Raw genomic sequence first — 20,186 nt, 5'->3', positions numbered from 1 at the left:
ATGTCAGAGGCCCCGGAACATGACTGCCGTTCGCCAGGTTCGCCATAGGTTTATCTTAAGTTCTGGACAAGGGTCTGACTTCAACGCTGGGTAACGTTAGATTGCAAGTTTATATTAGTTTTAAAACTTTGTTTGGCACAATACTCTTTTTCACAGATTTTTCTTTTCTTCATTTCTCGAAAACATTTGTACTAACAGGCATCCGTCCATCGATTGAGATGATAGCGCCATAGATTGCAATTGCGAAGCGTTTGAACCATAATTTGAGGATCATTGAGTAGACTCGACTAGATATAACAAAGGTCAAATACTTAGTAATAAAATAAAGTTAAATCATTTTCATGACGCGTACCCAAGGCTAATAAAAACCTGCGTTACCTAGGCAATGCGATGCCAGCTCCTTGGGCTACGAGCTGAGCAAAAAGAAGATCAGTTCGTGGTCCGCGTAGGAGCCTGTCCGTAGGGAAAACCAAGGAGGTTTTAGCAGAGCCTCCTTGGAAAAACTAGATCGGGCTAGCCTCATTCGCAGACTTGTTGGGCGGCGGCGTTATTTTTTTTGTGTTTTTATTTTTTTCGGTGAGCGACGCGAGTTATTCCGCGGAGGGACGATTTTGCCGCCAGGGAGTTTTGCCTAGAGTTTTGCCACTGAGAGAAGGTTTCTATTCGGAGGCTAAGATCGGACGAGGATGTTTCAATTTTAACATCCTTTTTTTCACACTAAAAGCTGTGAAATCTACTGCGGGATTTTGTGGTTTTATCATCTCACCAATGATTACCTTGAGATAAGGATCCGTTAGGACCTCCAAAGGGCCTGCAAAGGGCTGAGCACCTTTCCCGCCATGCTCGTTCCAGGGCCGTTGCACAGTGAACTGCCTTGCTGGCATCTATTACAATTTTGATTTTGCCGCCATACGCGACTTCTCCTCCCGGTATAAGACGCAGGGCACGTGCACACACTTAAGACCCCAGTAGAAGTACTTCAGGTGTGATGTTGTAAGGCCGCAGGTGACAGTCCGGGACAGTGAGGAACTCAGAACCCCAAAATAGGACCCTGCCCCTTGGGTCACGTGATCACACCAAGATGGCGTCGGCAAGTGCGGGTATTTCCAATTTTGTGTTTGCGTCGTGTGGAAAGATTCCCGTCAAGCCTGCCCCGGATCTCTTCTAGCGAGACGATCTCTTACGGGCACATTTATGTGTACAGGATAGATAGATCTGATGGCACATTTTTCGAGTTTTCCTGCCGTATTTAGTTTTTTAGAAGGACGTAAAACAACGTCGTAGAGTTTTAGTGCTCCGCCTTTTGACCTCTGTCTAGGGTCTAGTCTGTATATCTGACCACGGCCGGAATATATTATAGATGTTCCTGCTGCTTTATTTCCCTTACTACAACTGGATCCATGTGGTGGATAATGTTTGTGTATATGATCCTGTTAGATGTGTTGATTGATTGATTCAAATTGAAATGATAAAACTGTCTTGCAGTTGCAGTACTGCAGTATAGACACACTGGAGCTGTGAACTTGTGAGATTAATTTTTGTCCGGTCAGTCCATGGTGTTATCAAGGAGGTTAAAATAATGCCCAGAAAAAGGTTTTTCTCCAAGTAAGGTTAGTTGTATGGTCTTGATATCAGACTATTGGCAGTTCTACTGTTAAAATGATGACAGTGAGATATGGCAAATTTTCTCTTCCCCAGAGTCAGTGTTATGATTCAGTTGTACAAAGATGAATGTGTATAAGTTATAAATTAAAAAAAAATGCAGGAAAAGTGTACATAAAGGAGATCAGAAAAACATGGTACCTTTGGATTTGTATACTAGTAATTATTTATAATAGTATTAATACTAGTATTCTAGAACCTTGTCCCACACCACAATGCTGTTGTTTTCCAGACATGATGGAGATAGCTGAGAGTGGTGCCACAAACTCTGCGTCTGAGTCTGACAACCACCCAGAGCTGAACCAGTCAGGAGACGTGGACTCTCTTCTGAGCCTGGAGCGGCTGGACAGGGCCTCCCCTGAACTCTGGCCTGAGCAGAGTAAGTAGTATGGTGTGTGCAGGGCAAAAATGAGGAGGACTGAGGGGTTTTGAAGTATGTAGCCAACTTTGGCAAACACAGATTTGACTAGAGAGCCTTTCAAACTTATTGTACCCAGCCCTTAAGTATTTTGATACTGCAATGGTATTCTTTAATTATGTAGAGGTGGTCACTTCTTCTAACAGGTTTGACTCCTGCATTAATTATACATGTGCTAGTAGTTTATCTTGTACTGTTCTTGGATGTTTTTTGTCAGATCGATGAGAAGCCACAGACCATATCTGATCTGTTACCATGTCACTATAGACTGTCAACTTTCTTGTTACTTCAACCTAATGTCTGTCCCCATCTGTTTCAGTTCCTGGTGTATCGGAGTTTGCTTACAAATCTGTAAGTATAAACTTACCAGGCAAGGCAAGTATCCCTCTCTCCAGTGATGTTAGCATACAGTTTAGGTTTAATACCAAGCCTGTGAATCTTCTTGGTTAGTTTATATCCACTGATGTAAAGTATCAGGATAGTATCCTATCTAAAGGTTTACCATTACCAGTGCTCTCCCCTTACTCTGTTTGATCAAAGATGGATACACAACAAGGGCACACATTCTTTCTAAGGTCTCCCTTTCCTCTAGACTCCAGTCACTGAGGAGCTGCACTGAGAGACTGTTGGCTTTGTGTGACCCATGATTTTACGATTGGATGCAGGATGATTTAAAAGACAAAAAAAGTGTTTAAAAAGTTTGTTCTTTTAATCTTTGTGAAATTCATTGTGTATTATGTAATTGTTTATTGATATAAAACATTGCAGCATTCTGTGATGTCTGCAATCTGTCAAATATTTGGTCACTAATCGGTCGCAGCCTCTAGTGGAAAGGGTAAAACAGTGTAACAGTGTAACTGTTAGCACTTACAGAAGCTAGTGTTCTCAAGTCTATTAGTGTAACCATGTACTTCTAATTTATATCTATTTGAACTAATTGTAGGTCTTTGTTGCAACCAGTGACATCTGAAGGTAGTGAAAGTCCTGGAGGATGTTGTGGTTGATATGAGTGGTTCATGTTTCTGTATCCTTTGTTCAGCCTTTGGCAGGCAGTGCCTCAGCCACGCCCAAGTGGGTCCAGGAGCTGGAGAAAGATGACATTGATATGTTACAGGGTAAGGACCATCTCTCCTCTGACCGGCTTAGCAAGTGAAGTCTCTCCTTGTACTGAAGAGTCATTAGTAGATTCTGTGCAAAGGACAAATTGGAATAGTTAGATTCTCGGGCATACCCTAATCCATGGAATTGTAGTTAGTTCTTCAGACTGTTCGAGGCTTTCTTCAACATGTCACCAGCAGACTCTGCTAGCATGGTTGAGAATTTTCGCCATACTTGTAACACCATCATTTTTGTGACACCTGGACAGTTTGTGATGTACCCCTCTGTTTCTTGCTGTTTGCAGAGTTTGGCAGTTTGACGACAGCTAACCTGATGGAAAAGGTACGAGGACTGCAGAACCTGGCCTACCAGCTGGGGTTGGACGAGGGTCAGTTTTCTTTGTTTTACATATCCTCTAAACCATGTACACCTCATTTTGTACAGTAAGTACAATCTGCATAAGACCAGACTGTAAGGTGCTTTTCCTAAGGGCACAACATTCAGGCCTAGTACTAGTACCGGTACTTGGGATTTTATATACCTAGAACTTTTAGATTCTCAGTCAACAACCCTAACCACAAAACCACCTTACCAATGGAGGCCAGTCTAGTAGCACTATTAAATGTAGAAAGTTGAGCTTGTATGATTTTTACCTCCTTTTTTACCCATGTGCTGTGTAAGAACAAAGATTGAAGCCCTTTTCCCTCCCAGCCCGTGAAATGACCAGAGGAAAGTTCTTGAATATTTTGGAGAAGAATCCAGTGTCACACTCCCACCAACACAGGACTCACCTGAAGCCTTCACAGCAACAGCAACACACACACAGTCCAAAAGGAAATGATCAGGCCTTACTCAAGATTCTTTTACTTTTTTTACTCAAGGCTACACCAATTTAATATGTTTCTCAGATTTTGAAAACAATGCAATCGAAATAGTCAGAAAAAAAAGTCTTAACCTTATTACACAAAGTTTCTGAGAGTGAATAAAGTCAGATGCAAGATTTCCTCCAAGCTGTCAATTTTCATCTTAACACTTTTGCTGACGTTTTGCTCAAAATGTTAGAGAACAAAGTTGAACATTAATTGGTGGCCTAATGTTTCTCTGGAACAAACCATGTATTTGCAATTCCAACATGTAAAAACAGTTGAAAAGTGACATTTATCTGCATATTAACCACTGTATAAAAACCTACAAATGAAAATTACTGACATGTATAATTTGTATTTATACTGGAAACTTGTTTAGCTCTAAAAAGGGTGCTCCCTGACAATTATGCTCACTTAAAATTTACACTGAGCTTGTGTAGTGTTTATGCTGCAATTATATCTTGCATGCTGCAAACTTGTTTTTGCTGCAAATAGCTATCAAACCATTCTTTCATGTTTTGAGAGCTTCCAACAGCCTTTAAAATTTCCAGTGACTGGTGTAAAACTAAAACTAATTGGGTTTAACAAAAAAAATGCAGCCCTCCTCCTGCACAAACCCATGTTGTACAACATTATGCATGGCATTTTTTTGTGAGTACCAATATGCCGGGGGCAGTTTTGCCCAGGAGAGCACAGTTGACTTTTCCATTCCATACAGGGTAGGCAGCCTCTCACCTGTACTAGCTCTAGCATGTCTTTGTCTTGCTACAGTATGTGGTGCTTTTGTTCTTAAAAATGTAAAGATGAACTTAGGTATGCAGAATTTAGATAGGTTCTGGTCGTTGATACATATTGGCAAAGCCACAGGTGTGGACCGACCATTTTACAATGTGAGGATGGCTATTCTCCCATGAAAATCTGCTATTCTCCCTTTAATGCTGTGTCTCTTCTCATGTATATGTATACAGGAAATATCTGTGATGTTACTTGGCAAAAAAATACTTTAACCAGAGATTATTTTTTACGACTTGAATGTGTTGTGGGATTGTTAGTAGATATTGGAGTGGCATATAAAAAGTTTTTCTATCTTGTGACAGAACCTGCAACATCTGCCTATACATGTAGCTTAGGCACACGCTATATTGTACTAGTACTTCTGTATACATGTAGCTTAAGCACATACCACTTCTGACAGTGTCTGGCATATATTTTTACAACACAGCCTTCACAACAATTCATCCATGTGGTACCCACAGATAGATTTTACTAGTATTAAAGAAATGTAGAATCATTATATCTGTGTGTGATTTATCAACTGCTTCGCTTATATATCATTTGGCATAAAACAGCAACTGTGTGGACTACCTTCCTAACCAATCTTTGTCAATGACAATAAGCCAAGATAAGTAAAATATTGTTATTGGCAGAGAGTGGTTTCTAAACACAACACAGAAATATGTTAATCAACATTGAAATAATACATCTTGGCCCCCATTTCACACCAAAAGATGATCAATTATACTGATTATACTGAAATAAGGCATGCTACCACTGAGGTATTCACTAAAAACAGCATAAATGTCAATGACCATTTCACATATATTGTTAGGAATTATCTTGAGGAGAAAGAAAGGACTTTGTCCTGGCAAGCCACCTGAAATATCTTAATGAACACCTAAATTAATCTTCCACTTATGACAGACCCAACATAGGATGGTGCCATGGTGGTAGCACCTGGTAGTAGTATCCAATATTTGACTATATGTAAATACACATTCAATGTGCCAGGACATTCCTGATTAACAACATACGTGACATTCCTGACTGTCCAAGAACATAATACAGACCCTTGATGGCCGGCTGTCAGAAAACGAGGTCAATCTTACCATTCAACCTCTTCCTGGAGACCACCACAAAAAGGATTTTAACTTTAAATCTTCATGTCCAGAGGTAGGATTCTTGGCAATGGACCACACATACATACTTATTGATCAGCATGTTGTGACAGTAGATGTTCTGGTCCAAACATAGCCTGGAGTCCAGTATTGTTAGCTTCTGTCTGCTTCATCCATCACTAGCTATCCTGCCAGGTAGAGACCATTGGAAGTGCACTTAAGCTAAAAAGACCGGACTCTGGGCTAGTCCAAACACACAAGACACATACACACTAGTGCTGTCTGACATAAGTAGATGTCTCTAAATGCTTGCAGTCAGAGCGAAGGAGAAGGCAGCCCCGAGGCCCAGCCCCAGGGTCAGGAAGGCTGACATGGTGATCCCGGCTGTCTCTGCATGTTCTGCTGAGACCAACCTGCATGGAGAATAAACAACAGCGATCTTTCAACATCACCTGTCCTGGAAGTACATGGACTCTGCACTGCAAAACATAGACTTGCTTTCAGATATAACATCCACACGTGCATTGATTTAACCTGTTCAAGCCAGAGGCAACAAATTTGCTTACAAAACATATTACGTGTTTCTGTTTCTATTGGTAAAAAGTTCATACATTGGTGGAGGTCAAGATAAACAATCTTCACCATTACAAATGGGCAAAAGATGAAGTTAAGACAAATTCAATTGACATGATGTACAAATGTCACTGGTCTGATGAAAATCTCTTGGCTACCCTATGCTCACCTTGGTCCATACATCATACACAAACTACCCAGGTAGCCGTTAGACACCCCAAACAGCACCATGAAGACAATGGGGTATGCGTCACTGTTGAACACTACAGGCAGGCGGCGGGAGAACTCCTCCGGTTGGGCGTTACACAACATGAAGAGTGGCATGAACCCTGTTCTCAGGAGAACCAGGATAGGCAGCAGGATGCTCTTCTCTTTTGGCTGGAGGGGAAGGAATACTTAACTTGTAGGAATCTAATACAGGTAGAAGAGAGGCTTACACAAACTGTACAAAATGTGTGTGATACCTAACATCACAGCATGAAACAGTTAACTCATCTGCATTGTTACCCAACATGGTTCAGTTTTCAATCCAACTACAAGAAAATTCTCTTTACTCATGTAGGTACTAGCAAACACACAGAAAGTACTGAGAAGACTTACAAACTGCACAGCTCCTGCTATAACCCTCCCCGCCAAGTCCGATAGGTTAAAGAACAGGAAACATGTCACAGGGATGAAAAACTCTCCTGAAAGAAAGAATATCCGACTTACACATCTGTGTTTCTCAATCTTAGTGGTCATGTGTAATATATACACATGTGTACCTTGTTCTGTCAAATGTCTAAAAACAAACAAACACAGCAACCCCATTTAGACTTATACATGTACATAACACTGTACTATTACTAACTGCAGGTGAGTTAAAAACCCTACAGTAGGCTGTAGTTCTTGTGTAGAAGCTCTTCACATCGCTTTTGCTAACACACTGAAAACCGTACAACCAGCTTTCAGTTGTACCTACAGGAGTAAAAACTGTGACCCCACCTGTCCATTTACTGCCATCACTTTTGCTGACAGACTCGATCAGGGATGACACAGACGGGAAGATGGACAGTGTAACCATGAAGGTGTACATGACACACACAGCAGGAACCCAGATCTACAAGAGGGAACATCTAATATTGGTCATCTGGAATTTACTTGGAAATTTGTAATACACATATCATACCAGAAACATACGGAATCAAATTAATTACGGTGCATTTCAAAACAGTGTCTTTTCAATCTTTAATTATCTCAAGTTTTTATGATTTCATGGCCCTTACCTTTCTGAAGATTTGTAAATAAGAGGAGCTGCCTAAGACTTGCATGTTCTCTGCCCCGCTACCTGTCAGGTCAGGCACACCTGCAGCAGGTGCTGTCCCGTTTACACCTGCAATGGACTCATCCTCATTTACAGACGGCACTTCTAAACAGAGAATAACTTTAATTATTTACTCTGTCTGATCTCAACTGTGCACAACAACAATTGAGCAGACTGAGAGGTACAGCATGCTTAGGGTAACCTGGTTGCATTTACTGCATGATCAAACTCTACTTTCAACCCAGTACACCTTTACAGTTTTTTTTTAACTTAACAGAACTTTTGCATTACTTGTATAGAGGCATCAAAGGCTCTGTTGACTTACCACGGGTGTTTTGTAGATAGTACCTTGCATATTCCTGTGGGTTGGAAACATAAAAAGTAAGTTTTTGTTTGAGACTACTTTAAAATGTCACCTTGGTAAAGGAATGTTGAGAAGAAAATGTTCTGTTCCAATGCCAGGTGATACTCACAGATCTCTTTAGTAGAAGGTATGAAACCATGGCAACAAGAATAGCTGCAACGGCTGTGAGGAAGTACCCAAACCCACTGTGGATGGGGTCACCTCCAGCTGAGGGGGAGGGGAAGGACTTCATGTCAACTCCTATTACAACACTAGTACCAAAGCAGATCACCAACCGTTACAGAAACTGAATTGACTGGAAAATTTCAGTCGCTTGCAAGTAGCAGCCAACAGAAGAAGAAGACAAGGAACCATGTCATATTGATGTAAGCATATTTTTGTTGTCATGTATCTTTACCTTATCACATAAAACCAATGACTTGATTAGGTAATGTAGTTTCAGTTCAAAAGTGTGGATCAGCTAACCACAGATTCTTTTTGTTCAATCAAGGAGTTATTTTCATTGTTAAATGTACCTCATATGTTATGGCACAGAATTCTATGTTATTCAGATTAGCATTACTAAGCAAGCAGAAATTATGGCAAAGAAAACAACCCACCTGCCAGTGAAAATATACTTGCAAGTGCTGAAAAGACCCCGGCTAATGCCTGTGGAGGAAAGGAGGATGAGTCTGTTTGAATACCACATCAACACGTATCAACAACTATTCCTGTCTTTCTTAATTTGTTCACTTAGAACAAATCTCTGTCTGGGTAATGAGTCCTCTGTCCTCTGATATCTGTGCTTGGGATAGACCTTAAAAACTTTGAACAGACGGGTAAGTAATGTTTTGCCTATGCTCAAGAAAAATGGGAGCTATCAAGTGTTTCCTGTACTGTAGCTTACCTGTCCACTCATGATGGCTTGTGTGTATTTTCCTGGGAACTTCCCAGCCACACCAAAGGACCCTGCCTGCATGATGGCACTAGCCACTGTAGGAAAGAAAAAACATTAAAACCAACACGCAAGTACCATAAAATATCAAGACTTGTTTCAGAAATTTGAAGGCTACAGACAAAATGCAAATGTAGATAACTGGCTCACTCTGTGATACTTTGAATGACATTTAATTTTTTTTTACATTTCACAACTAAGGAACTATTGTTTGGGAAGGTACTTTGCAGTTACTCACAGTTGATGATAACCACTGTGAAGATTGTAATCAGGAAGAAGCCATTGGTTGCTGTGGAGGAAACATGAGAATCAATACAGAAGTGTAAAAATATAAGGTTCAGTTTACAGTTGTGAATCTGCTCACACATTCATCACATAGAAATACATATTGTTCTTAGGCTAGTAAATCGACCTGATGGGTCAGTGGATGATGATGATGATTATGAACTTGTGTAAAAAGGCATGACTTACACTTTTACTCTAGATAGACACAATATGGGGATTTTACCAACATTGCTACTCCATGCAGTCTAACCCAGAATCAATATGCTACTTTGGTACAAAAAGGCTTCCTCAGCATGTGTATTTCCTTACACAGTGTGGGTGAGTGATCATGAGTGATGTCCTTGCCAGTGTTGACCCAGACCATGGCTGCTGTCAGGATGAAACATCCCAACATGGTGAACAGGGGAACAACCATGCGGACATTCAGGGGAACCCTGAGGCAAACAGGAAAGACCTGTCAACATACTAGAGTACATGTGTAAGTAACATTTGGACTAATAGCAAACTTTAATGTCATCATCAATATACGGGTGGTCTAACCTGTGAGCCACAAATATGTTGAGCAGCTGAAAGACAACATTTGGAACCATGGAGGCCACAGAGAAGTAGTTCTCAAAGGTGTCTTCATATCTGGAGTCCGTGAACTTCTTCCTAAAATACTGTAATAAGAAATATTATTAGGAAGCGTTAATAAATGTAATAAAGAAATGACAGAAATGTCAGATAATGGACAAAAGCCTTGATGTCAAACAAAAATTGCAGTTTTCAAGTGCATTTATAATAATACATAGTTAGCCTCTCCATCTGTGAACTAGTACATGTATACTCACGTGTTCTACCTCCTTCCTCAAAGGAAGAGCACAGGTGGAACGAAGTGGGTATAGCATTCACAAATGGAACCCAGGCTACAATATAGTGACAATCCTATGTCAGGTGTACCAGGTCATTTGATGTACATATTAAATATAACCAGGAACGAAAAACACACACCTACAAATCTGGTAAGTTTTACTGGAAGGCTGTTGTACGACTGTTTAGCCAAAGCCAAGGCTATCAACTGACTGAGGCCATATACATATACATAACTTTACATACATACATTTTAATGGGTAAAAAGGCAACTGTCTGTGAGATCCACATCTGAAACCTTATAACTATATATAGATATACAATGTTATTCCAACTGAACAATACCACTTGCTTGGTACTAGAATTGCACACAAGTAGAAACATTCCCCACCATATTTGCAGTGATAAAGATGTTCCATGGCAGCAGCATGCCCAGTCCCAGCAGGAAGAATATGATGTACACAGCATTGTACCTGAAACAACAGAATAAATAATCAGTGATTAAACAGCTCATGCAGAACAAAAACAACCCACTGAGTGAAAGTCAAACACTACACTTCCTGAAGTTAACTTGTAAAAAAATTGTCAGTTCACCAAATGTATAGTCTTGATCTGGAGGATATGACTACTGTATGAACTAACATATTATGTATTGTCAAGGACTTTATATACTAGTATATAATTGTATACCAAACTGGCAACAATGCAAGAAGTTCACAGTACTTCACACCCCTACTTAAAGTTGGTATGTAATAGTTTTCATGCCATGTTCTGATGTTTGAAACTTTGATTGTAGTTGAAACTTTTTTCGTCACTTCATTTTCAAAGCTTTGGAATCTTGTTTTTAGGTCCATCTTGTGTTTTCTTTCATGCTCTCACACTTGATCAGGTGCTGATGATGTCATCCAGGATGGCAAACTTGGCACATGTGCAAGGTTAACACAGGACAGACAAAGGCACATAGAGCTGGGGATAAAAACTGTCAGTCCAGTACTTTGATGATACCTGATATCTCACCTGGTCTCCATCATATCATACTAACGTTAATACAGATACAGATAACGTTACCTGTGACAAGGAATATCGGACATATTTGCTGTGGTGGTTATTGTTTGAAAACAATAGCATGAACAAATTATTTAAGCCCTCTGTTGGTTTGTCCGTCCTTTCACTAATTCAGCGTGTGGTCTCACCTGTCCCTGGGCGGTCTGGCGCCAGGTACGAGGATGTCTTCCATCCCGTCCGCGGGTTGCCTCCGCTCCATGTCACTCCCGTCTACTGCGATCAGCGCCTGGCCCTCCTCCTCTGAATGTGTCCCGACGTCCCAGGTCAGACTGTCCGCTGCCCAGCCAAGCATGTGGCTGTAAAGTGGACTTTGGAAACTTGGACTCACATGACACCTTCTACAAACATCACCGTACACTACCGACCCTCGTCCTTCCGCTATGGGCTACTCCATTATGAATGAGGGGCAAAGTCATGATTGTAGCTGTAAATAACTATGTTTGAAACATTTTTTCTCAATATAGAGACTTTTAGGATCACTATTATTCTGTATAATTTTTTGTATTTTGTATATCATTTTCATTTTTTTCTTCAAATAGTATTTATCCAATCATTTACCCTGGAGTCATAATGGTTCGCTCCTCCTCAAAGTGCTTCGTGTGAGAAAAAAGAAGGCACGAGATTTTGGAAAATGTTGATGGTGATTAGTCAAAAAAGATCACGTGGTTTTGTTAAACGACCGTTCCTGGGAACGAGCCCAGTGCGAACGCAACTCCCACTCTGACGCATGCGCACATCGCCACACGTGTCGCAAGATGGCGACAAACTTTGCAGAAAGACTGTGCCAGTTTTCCCCTCCTTCCAGCGACTGTCTGGCCCGGGCGTCGGCAGACGGACGGCTGCAGCTATGGGACACGGGTTCGGGAGCAATGCGACAGGAGTACACGCCGTCGGCGCACCTCAGCGCGACGTGTTCGTGCCTGGCGTGGGGCCCTCTGCGCGAGGCAAGGGTGCGTGGTTGCATCTGGGTTAGGGAGCATGTGGGGGGAGGGCGAAGGGAGTTATACAAAACTTCCAAACTTCAATCCAACGCAAATTGTTATTTTGGTCTCGATCAGTCTTGCAACATAGACTATAACACGTGTTCTTTGCTGGACTAACGCTTAACTTACAACTTCTACTCGATTTTTTACCCATCTGGTCAAGTATGCTTTTCACATAATTTTAATGTTGGCTATCAGTCATAGCAAGGTACACTGCTGTGTGTTCGGTGTTTCCAAACTAAAACTTCCCAAACCACCGCTAAGGTAGATCATCTTACACTTTTCTCACTCATTGACATCAACAGTAATGAATGGTGACATAGTGGATGATAATGTAATAGTCACGTAAAAAAAATTGTGTAGATCATGAGTCACGTCTGATTTCAGAGATGATTTCAAAGTCTTGAATCTAGACTTATGTTGACCACACCTGACAGTTATAAAGAGTTGGCTCTATTATTGTGTCTTTTCAGAAGCCCGAGATGTAACATGTAGTTAGTTTGAAATTGTTAATAATGCCAGAATATAACCATCTCCTAGAATGAACACAAGAAGAGGAAGAGAAAATCGGACCAGATGTCAGCCCTCTCCTCATTGGATATTATCGCCATGGGAACCACGGCTGGCACCATCCTGTTGTACAGTGTTGTCAAGGGGGATCTACAGAGTCAGCTGGTGAGATTTATTTTATTATCTTGAACAGTCAAAACACCACACACATCTGTACTGAGACTTAGTAAATCATCGTCATCAGTCAGCCTTAGCTTGGGTAACTGTAGCCGTGGCGACTCTTGATTCGGGCTTACATTGCATTACCCTCTGCAAGAGTCGTGGAAAGATCCATTGGCAGAACTGCACATTTCCCGTTGACTGCCCGATGCTCCGTTTTTGACCCGGTTTCGAACCGCGCGGCCATCTTGAATATAGTCGGGAATGTCCGGTGCAGTCGTCAGGAACGCTCGGAAGCGTCACGATTACCGAAGCGCGACCGAAAACTCTCCGATCATAACCGGAAAGCCTGCCGAGCGTTCCCGACGACTGCACCGGACATTCCAGACTATATTCAAGATGGCCGCGCGGTTCGTAAATAAGTGAGGTTAGGTAGTTTTTGGTCGCGCTGTGGAATATTTGGGCTGATGTGAACATCGGCAACCCGGCCAATTGTGGAGTTATATTGTAGGGAAGCTCGGGACAGCAAAAAACCGGGTCAAAAATGGAGCATCGGGCAGCCAACGGGAAATGTGCAGTTCTGCCAATGGATCTTTCCACGACTCTTGCAGAGGGTAATGCAATGTAAGCCCGAATCAAGAGTCGCCACGGCTAGGGTAACTGCAAATTCCCTCCATCCCCCTTAGCCAATGCTGTAAGACAAGACAGTGGCCTGGGTATACCACCACTCGTACCATTACTCGTGACAGGTGTGTTCATAAACATGCTGATGATGTAACAGATTCTACATACAGTAACATCATGGCTGGCATTAACATAACTTCATAAGATCCCCCAGTGAACTGGACGTAATATTGGGGTTCAGAACAGTGAATCAGCAACCTTCTAATCCAGGTCAAATACCTAACAACAACAAAACAGCACGTCTGCCATTGAAGCAAAGAGATTTATCATTTATTTATCCAGACTGGAGGCCATGATGACATAGTGAACTGTCTGTGCTGGCATGCCGAGGAAAACTCCTTATTCAGCTGTTCAGATGACCAGCACATCGTGGAGTGGACAGTAACAACAGCACAAGTCAAATGGTGAAGATATGTCATAGAAATGTCTGCTACATTTAGGCTTTTACAGATCTTCCTTTGTGTTGTCTGTCTGTCAAGGTCCATCATTCTGTGTTCACAGAAATGATGATAAGTTATCTTCCCCAACAAGTAGAAATGCTCCTCTTTATTTATTGTTAATGTCTCATAAGTTTTTGGAAAAAGCAACAAATTACAAGTTATTAAGTTTTTAATGAAGGACATATTACTAGTAGCATGTAGAAAAAGACATTTATGGTTGTATTTGCTCACCATGAATACCGGTTTCATCCATCTTGTGTAGTAAATGGAAAGCCGACAAAGGATCAGTCCAAACGATCAGCCTGGGTCCAGGAGGGAAAACTCTGCTGTCTGCAGCCAGAATCATCAAGCTGTGGGACCTGGAGAAGAGGGAGGTCCTTCTGGTAAGGATGCTTTGTAGCTCTTACTTTGTTTTACAAATGAGTCTTTCAGTTTAAGGGCAAACCAGTTCAACTTGGTTGGCAGGTTGTATAGAAGAATGGGAAATCAGCATGAAACCAGACCACAGTTTTGGGCAAGGAATATAGTTGGATTCAAGTGATTCCCAGTCGTCTGTTTTCATCATGTCCCTAGGCTTATTTTTGCATTAAATATAAGAATCAACGACAAAACTACTATGTTGCAAAGTTATGAATTTTCCTACTGATGGTTTAACACCTTGTCTTAACATATAGACATTGTTCTTTTAGTTTGATATTGTACTAAAAGTGTGCTTCTCTCTTTCCTGCTGGCAGACTTTCACGGGCCATGCAAGTCTGGTGACCTCCCTCCTGTTTGCCACACTGCCCCCTCCCCCTGCCAATGGGAGGAGAAAAAGTGTCTCCAATCAGGAGACGACAGTGGATGGACTGTACTTTCTGTCTGGGGCTGTACACGACAGATTGATGAATGCATGGTAAGTCTGGGAGAATTGATCATGTATATCTTAAAGATATCTTATCTTTGCTTCCTACTATTACATGTATTTCTAAGAGGCATGTCAGACGGACCACATCCTTATCGTGCTTGACTGCTCTCTTATCCTTCCAGGCAAATTAAGATGAAGTCTAAGGAGAAGACTGCGGTTGTTTCCTTCTCCCTGACAGAGGAACCGGTTTACGTGGACGTCTTGAAACCGAGACAGAAAGATCAGGTGGGAGAACTTTCCTCTGAAATTACAATTTCCCACGAAGCAACCTGTTCTTTAAACTTTATGCCTGTTGTGACCTGCATAGATCTGTTTTCATGGCCTCCGCTGAGTCATGGAATGTGGTTTTCTGATGTTTTCCAGCCTGCACACCTGGCAGTGGTCACCAGAAATGGAGACCTGCACATCTTCAAGTTTATATTAAATGGGTAAGTATTACCGATAACCTTCCTCTACAGGATCATGTACAATAACGATCACAAAATATATGGTAACTGTCATGCCTAGAGGTTTTACACAGGACACAGTACATAAAAGTTTCTAAGTGCATTAATTGTTTATGGAGAAAATGTCTGAACATCATTTTTGTGGTACGTTAATCATAAATGAATGCGTCTTTTAGTTGTGCAAGTACTACTAAAATCATTAGTACAAGTTTTGTGAATGAGGTTGAACACACACCCTATCCCCACAGGAGAGGCAAGAAGCCCCTGACCCCCCAGCACACGATCCAGGTGGCAACCCAGGGGGGCCAGGCCACCCCCACCCCCCTCCCCATCATCGCAGCCCAGTTCTGCCCAGACCTGGACACCACCCTGCGGATAGCATATGGTACTGGACTCAGGCCTGCTTTTGAGAGAATAGTAAGTATTTTCTGTCTTCCTTCTTTTCCTTTTTTTTTGTAGAATTGTGTTCAAGTCATAAAGAGCAATTAGGATTTTGGAGTCAGGTTGTTACAAGAAAAATATAATTCAGGACAAGAAAATATGATTAGAGAAGCAAGGTTCAGGACTCTATGCAGAGGGAAAAGGCTTTGGATATAGAGCATAACTATGAATTTATATTGCCAGAATACATGAGATGAGATGAAGAACTTGACTGAGATTTTCCCCACAACAGCAATGTTCCACCCTTGAGAAGCACACCTGTCTGATCAGGACAGACCCTGGCCGATCCTCCATCACGCTGGAGGAGGATGCTGGGAAGGTGAAGACTCCTGGGAAGGCCAAGGAGGTGACGGTCCTGGCACCGGGTCACATGACACACCCTGCGGCACCAAGCAGCAAGAAGAACAAGAAAAAATCAACACCTAAAGATGTGAGTCAGCAACTCCTGTGTCTTTTCAGCTAAGGTGATAGCAGTAAAAATAGTCAAACCGTGGTATTGCATGTTTTAGCAAGCCTTGTCCACAGTCTGATTCTCATGATTTCAAACAAGCCATAAAGGTGACTGCAGCAACAGTAGTTAAACCTGTGTAAGATGTTTAGTAAGATGTCATTTGTAGTTTGTGTATTACCATTTGCACATCCATTAAAAAGCTTTCTGCATAATCTGACCCTTCTTTCAAGTTAAATGTTAAGTCCCCCATCTGAATAATCATCTGACTGTTGTGCTGTTGTTCCTGTCCAGTTGAGTATCCAGGAGAGACTGGACGTGATCACTACGGACCAGGGGCAGACCTCCGGGGGAGACACCACCCCGCGGGCAGACACGCTGGCCGTGCTCCTCACCCAGGGGCTGCAGAGTGAGGACTCAGACATACTGCAGGTAGGAGGCTGTTATTCATCGTTGGGAGTGGGGGATGAAGGGGAGAGGTGGTGGGAGAGAGACTCAGACATTCTATGGGTAGTGAAAAGTGCTAGGTTAAGGCAGAGAGGCCTCATGTAGAGATGACTGATGCACATAGCATAAGTGTTAGCAAATTTCTAAATGTAGATTTCTTTTAGATACAAGATTGCTGCCAATTTTGTAATCAATTGCATTTATTCCAAGGCTAAGGAAGGCCAGTCTTTGTACACCATGACATGACAAACTAATGTTGCATGTTGTTTCTGTTGCAGAGGGTGTTTTCCAGTGCCAATGAGACATTGATCAGAAACACAGTCCAGAGAATACCTGTGTCCTTAGTAGTGCCACTGTTGAAGGAGGTAATGTAACAATTTGGAATTGGTTCTTGCCAATGGTATAACATTTCTACTTGACGTCAAATGTGACTATCACTATCCTTCCTTAGCAGTATAATCAAATTTTGGATACTAATACTAGTTTGAGTTGTATTTTGTGCACGAGTTGTCTGTTGTACTTATGAAAAAACTAACATTTGTGTTTTCCTTGTGTGAAGTTTAGGATGAGTCCACCTGACTGTCATATCTAATTATCATGCCTTTTCCTTACAGGTGACTAGGAGAATGCATGGGAGAGCCGGCAGGTAAAATCTTCTCATCCTGTCCTTATGACATGGGCAAACTAAGTTGGTGACTGTCTCACACACGAGGGAGAACCCTCAGAAACTAAATTTGGGGCAGGCATTATTGTGGAGCGCTAGGAATCTGTGTTTATCAAACTAGGGAATTAGTTTGTAAAGATATCTGTGGTAACATCCTAGTTGCGTAACTTACCTTCCTTGGACATTCTGCTTGGCTCAGCTGCATATGTAACTGTTTCTCTCCCCCCCTCTCCAGTGGGATGACTGTGCAATGGCTGAGGGCTGTGCTGGAAACACACACGTCTTACCTTATGACTGTAAGTACTGTCTACATCTCAATATCATTGAAGATACTAGTAGAATTGCAAACTTATTGGTAGAAATGTTGAATTGGCAAAGTTCTGTGCACACAACCATTATATAATCACCTGCAGGTGCTTTGGTGACCGTCTTGTCACCTTCCTCACTATTACTATCATATACTGGTTGTGAACAAAAATATGAAGCTATACTCAGATGTTCTGAATCTCAACTAGTCGACCAGTTTAACTGTCCGTTGGTGTAGCACACCAGAATGCAGTGAAATAACTGACTTTTTGTTATGTTTTGTGTGATTGTGGCATCTTACTCCATGATAGTCCATGATGATGTGTTTGGTAATTTTCCCCTGACTATTTCTTCTGCTGTTGTTATTGCTGTAACAGTGCCCAGATGTCGTGTCCAACTTGGGAAGCCTGTATGAACTCCTCGACTCCAGGGTTGCGACCTTCAGCAAACTCTCAAGGTTACAGGGCAAGCTCAAACTGGTGCTGTCACAGGTACAACACTACGTTGTTCTGGTACTGTTGTAGAAGTAATGAATTCTAAATGCTTCTTTTTATGTTCCACGTATTTTGGTTCTGTATACTTTTGTTACAATCTGCTATAAACTTTTATTATTTTCCTTCAATAAAAGAACATTGACAATTTTATGTGGTTTTTGTTAACTGGTCACCCTTGAAAAATAACTTGACTGAGTTGAATGGGAACATCCAGCTAAAAGTCAATAAGTATAAAGGATTAGGATGTCATTGTTGTCCATGGAAAATCAAACACTCCTTGATTTATTCCAGACTACAGCAAAGGATGAGCAGCAGTGGCAGTTCTCCTCCAAACCCCTGTTGTCTTACAAAGATGGTAAGGGTGCCTTCGTCTTTTACAGTATCATATACAGTATCATTGGTGACTTTTTAATTGATGTGTACAATCTGACCAGCCAAACAAGACTATTGCTCCTTGAATAATGTCTTTCTGATTTGATGTACTGATTGCTGACTGTTAATTTTGTTGTTGTCCCAGAATCCTCTGATGAGCAGGATGATGCGATGGAGGACCTCCTACATGGCCACCCTGATTCTGATGTAAGGAACTGTCTCACCCATTCTTAACCTTCCTGTTGCCTGGCTCTACAACCAATAAAAATGTGCTGCAAAAATTAGGCTTCTTGAGCATGGAGATGGTTAAACTATGTGTATAGATAGTATGGTTGTAATGTGTAGTTTAGTGGTTAGGAACCCTCCTTCTGCACCAGCAGTGTTTGTCCCTGTTATGATCAGTAAGATAGCAACTGTGTGGCTCAAAGGCTCTACAGACATGAGCACCACAGCCCTATACACCAGACGACGTGGGAGAGATATTGTCCAACTTGAATTGAGACCCATTTTCTTTACCTTCCCCACAGGAGGACTGGGAGGAGATGTCAGACATGGAGACTCAGGAGCAGGATGGGGAGCAGGAGGAGGAGGAGGAGGGGAGTAGTCAGGAGGAGGATGGTTCTTCAGACGAAGTATCCAGTGAAGAAAGTGACGATGATTGAACTCAGTGCATCCAAGATGGCAGCAGCACTCCTGTCATCTACATATGTACGAACCAATCAGCAGGCAAGACTTAAGGCTCAGCAGACAGAGGCAATTTTAACCAGCCTTTCTGTTATGCATTTGGTAGTCTTTTCTATCATTGCAGTTGGACTTCGATTTACAGATACGGAAAGAAGGGAATATAATCTGCCTGACCCAAAGTTCAGCTGCTTGTAGTCACCCCCGGGTTTTATGTTTTAAATATAATCCAATGTTGGATCTGTAAACACCGACGTGTCTTTACTATCTGCAACAATTACTTCTTGAAGCACGTCAGCTGCTTTCAATATAGCATGTTTGTATAGCAAAAGCCTATACAGAATTTTCTTTGCAAAAGTTGCAGGCGTTTCTGTACAGAGAACGAAATTAGACAGTATAATATTGTAGGAGAAAAATTATCAGGTCTATGAAATTATTCTGTCATTGTCTTCCTTTTCTTCTTTTAGCTTCTTTTTCAAGCCTGAACTGGCCTACTAGTAAGCCACTAGATAGAACTGTGGTCAGGAATACCATAAAGGTTCTGTATGTAAAACTATGTACCAAACAAACTAAAATTCTTAATTTTCCCATCTTTTGCTGTTCCAATCTTGAGAATTGTTCAGTTGACATTCAGGTTGACTATTGACTCTAAGGGGCCAGAAAAAGTGATGATTTCTACTAGCTTTTATAAATATGGAAACAAGAAAGATGTGAAAAGTGATCCGTCTGTCTAGATTATACAGAACTGATGGAATAAATCAGTCTTGTATGTACCAAACATTGTCTCTTCTCGTGATTTCTTGCTAAGAAGGATTAAATAGTTTTCCAGAGAATTGGGCCATTTGTTCTATTAATTATAACTTGTCCTATCATTTGTGTGTACTACCCAAAA

The 20,186-nt window shown here is 41.5% G+C and overlaps 3 protein-coding genes across 10 annotated transcripts; 2 read left to right on the top strand and 1 right to left on the bottom strand.

The window, feature by feature from the left end:
- The first annotated feature begins 857 nt into the window (after window positions 1–857).
- LOC109471005 (protein lin-52 homolog) lies at window positions 858–5,309 on the top strand. 5 transcript variants are annotated; one of them, XM_019770147.1, is made up of 6 exons: window positions 858–1,090; window positions 1,895–2,041; window positions 2,400–2,455; window positions 3,120–3,195; window positions 3,483–3,566; window positions 3,890–5,309. In XM_019770147.1, the coding sequence occupies exons 2-6, from the start codon at window positions 1,897–1,899 to the stop codon at window positions 4,072–4,074; spliced, it is 546 nt and encodes a 181-aa protein (XP_019625706.1). In that variant the 5' UTR covers window positions 858–1,090; window positions 1,895–1,896; the 3' UTR covers window positions 4,075–5,309. The 5 variants fall into 5 exon arrangements, with proteins under 5 accessions (XP_019625706.1, XP_019625704.1, XP_019625708.1 ...); XM_019770145.1 differs by having other exon boundaries at window positions 858–1,094; XM_019770149.1 differs by having other exon boundaries at window positions 858–1,100; window positions 2,400–2,431.
- A 26-nt stretch (window positions 5,310–5,335) lies between these two features.
- On the bottom strand, window positions 5,336–11,710 carry LOC109471001 (equilibrative nucleoside transporter 1-like). 3 transcript variants are annotated; one of them, XM_019770139.1, is made up of 14 exons: window positions 11,441–11,710; window positions 10,639–10,720; window positions 9,939–10,057; window positions 9,708–9,832; window positions 9,352–9,402; window positions 9,066–9,151; window positions 8,779–8,827; window positions 8,289–8,386; window positions 8,141–8,174; window positions 7,778–7,917; window positions 7,497–7,611; window positions 7,113–7,198; window positions 6,682–6,890; window positions 5,336–6,352 (listed from the first exon to the last, which is right to left on the bottom strand). In XM_019770139.1, the coding sequence occupies exons 1-14, from the start codon at window positions 11,602–11,604 to the stop codon at window positions 6,241–6,243; spliced, it is 1,470 nt and encodes a 489-aa protein (XP_019625698.1). In that variant the 5' UTR covers window positions 11,605–11,710; the 3' UTR covers window positions 5,336–6,240. The 3 variants fall into 3 exon arrangements, with proteins under 3 accessions (XP_019625698.1, XP_019625696.1, XP_019625699.1); XM_019770137.1 differs by having other exon boundaries at window positions 5,337–6,352; window positions 7,778–7,920; XM_019770140.1 differs by having other exon boundaries at window positions 5,337–6,352; window positions 7,778–7,884.
- Window positions 11,711–12,024: 314 nt separating this feature from the next.
- Window positions 12,025–20,072, top strand: LOC109470996 (WD repeat-containing protein 43-like). 2 transcript variants are annotated; one of them, XM_019770132.1, is made up of 17 exons: window positions 12,025–12,256; window positions 12,836–12,970; window positions 13,931–14,052; window positions 14,351–14,471; window positions 14,823–14,983; window positions 15,118–15,220; window positions 15,359–15,423; window positions 15,690–15,858; window positions 16,115–16,312; window positions 16,625–16,762; window positions 17,056–17,142; window positions 17,392–17,423; window positions 17,677–17,737; window positions 18,125–18,238; window positions 18,533–18,596; window positions 18,759–18,820; window positions 19,141–20,072. In XM_019770132.1, the coding sequence occupies exons 1-17, from the start codon at window positions 12,068–12,070 to the stop codon at window positions 19,273–19,275; spliced, it is 1,956 nt and encodes a 651-aa protein (XP_019625691.1). In that variant the 5' UTR covers window positions 12,025–12,067; the 3' UTR covers window positions 19,276–20,072. The 2 variants fall into 2 exon arrangements, with proteins under 2 accessions (XP_019625691.1, XP_019625690.1); XM_019770131.1 differs by having other exon boundaries at window positions 12,025–12,262.
- Window positions 20,073–20,186: the final 114 nt, after the last annotated feature.

Source organism: Branchiostoma belcheri, unplaced genomic scaffold (assembly GCF_001625305.1).
Source record: "Branchiostoma belcheri isolate BF01 breed outbred unplaced genomic scaffold, Haploidv18h27 scaffold24, whole genome shotgun sequence".
Lineage (NCBI taxonomy): Eukaryota > Metazoa > Chordata > Leptocardii > Amphioxiformes > Branchiostomatidae > Branchiostoma > Branchiostoma belcheri.
Note: the sequence above shows the minus strand (reverse complement) of the source record. Positions and strands in the feature narration are given on the sequence as shown.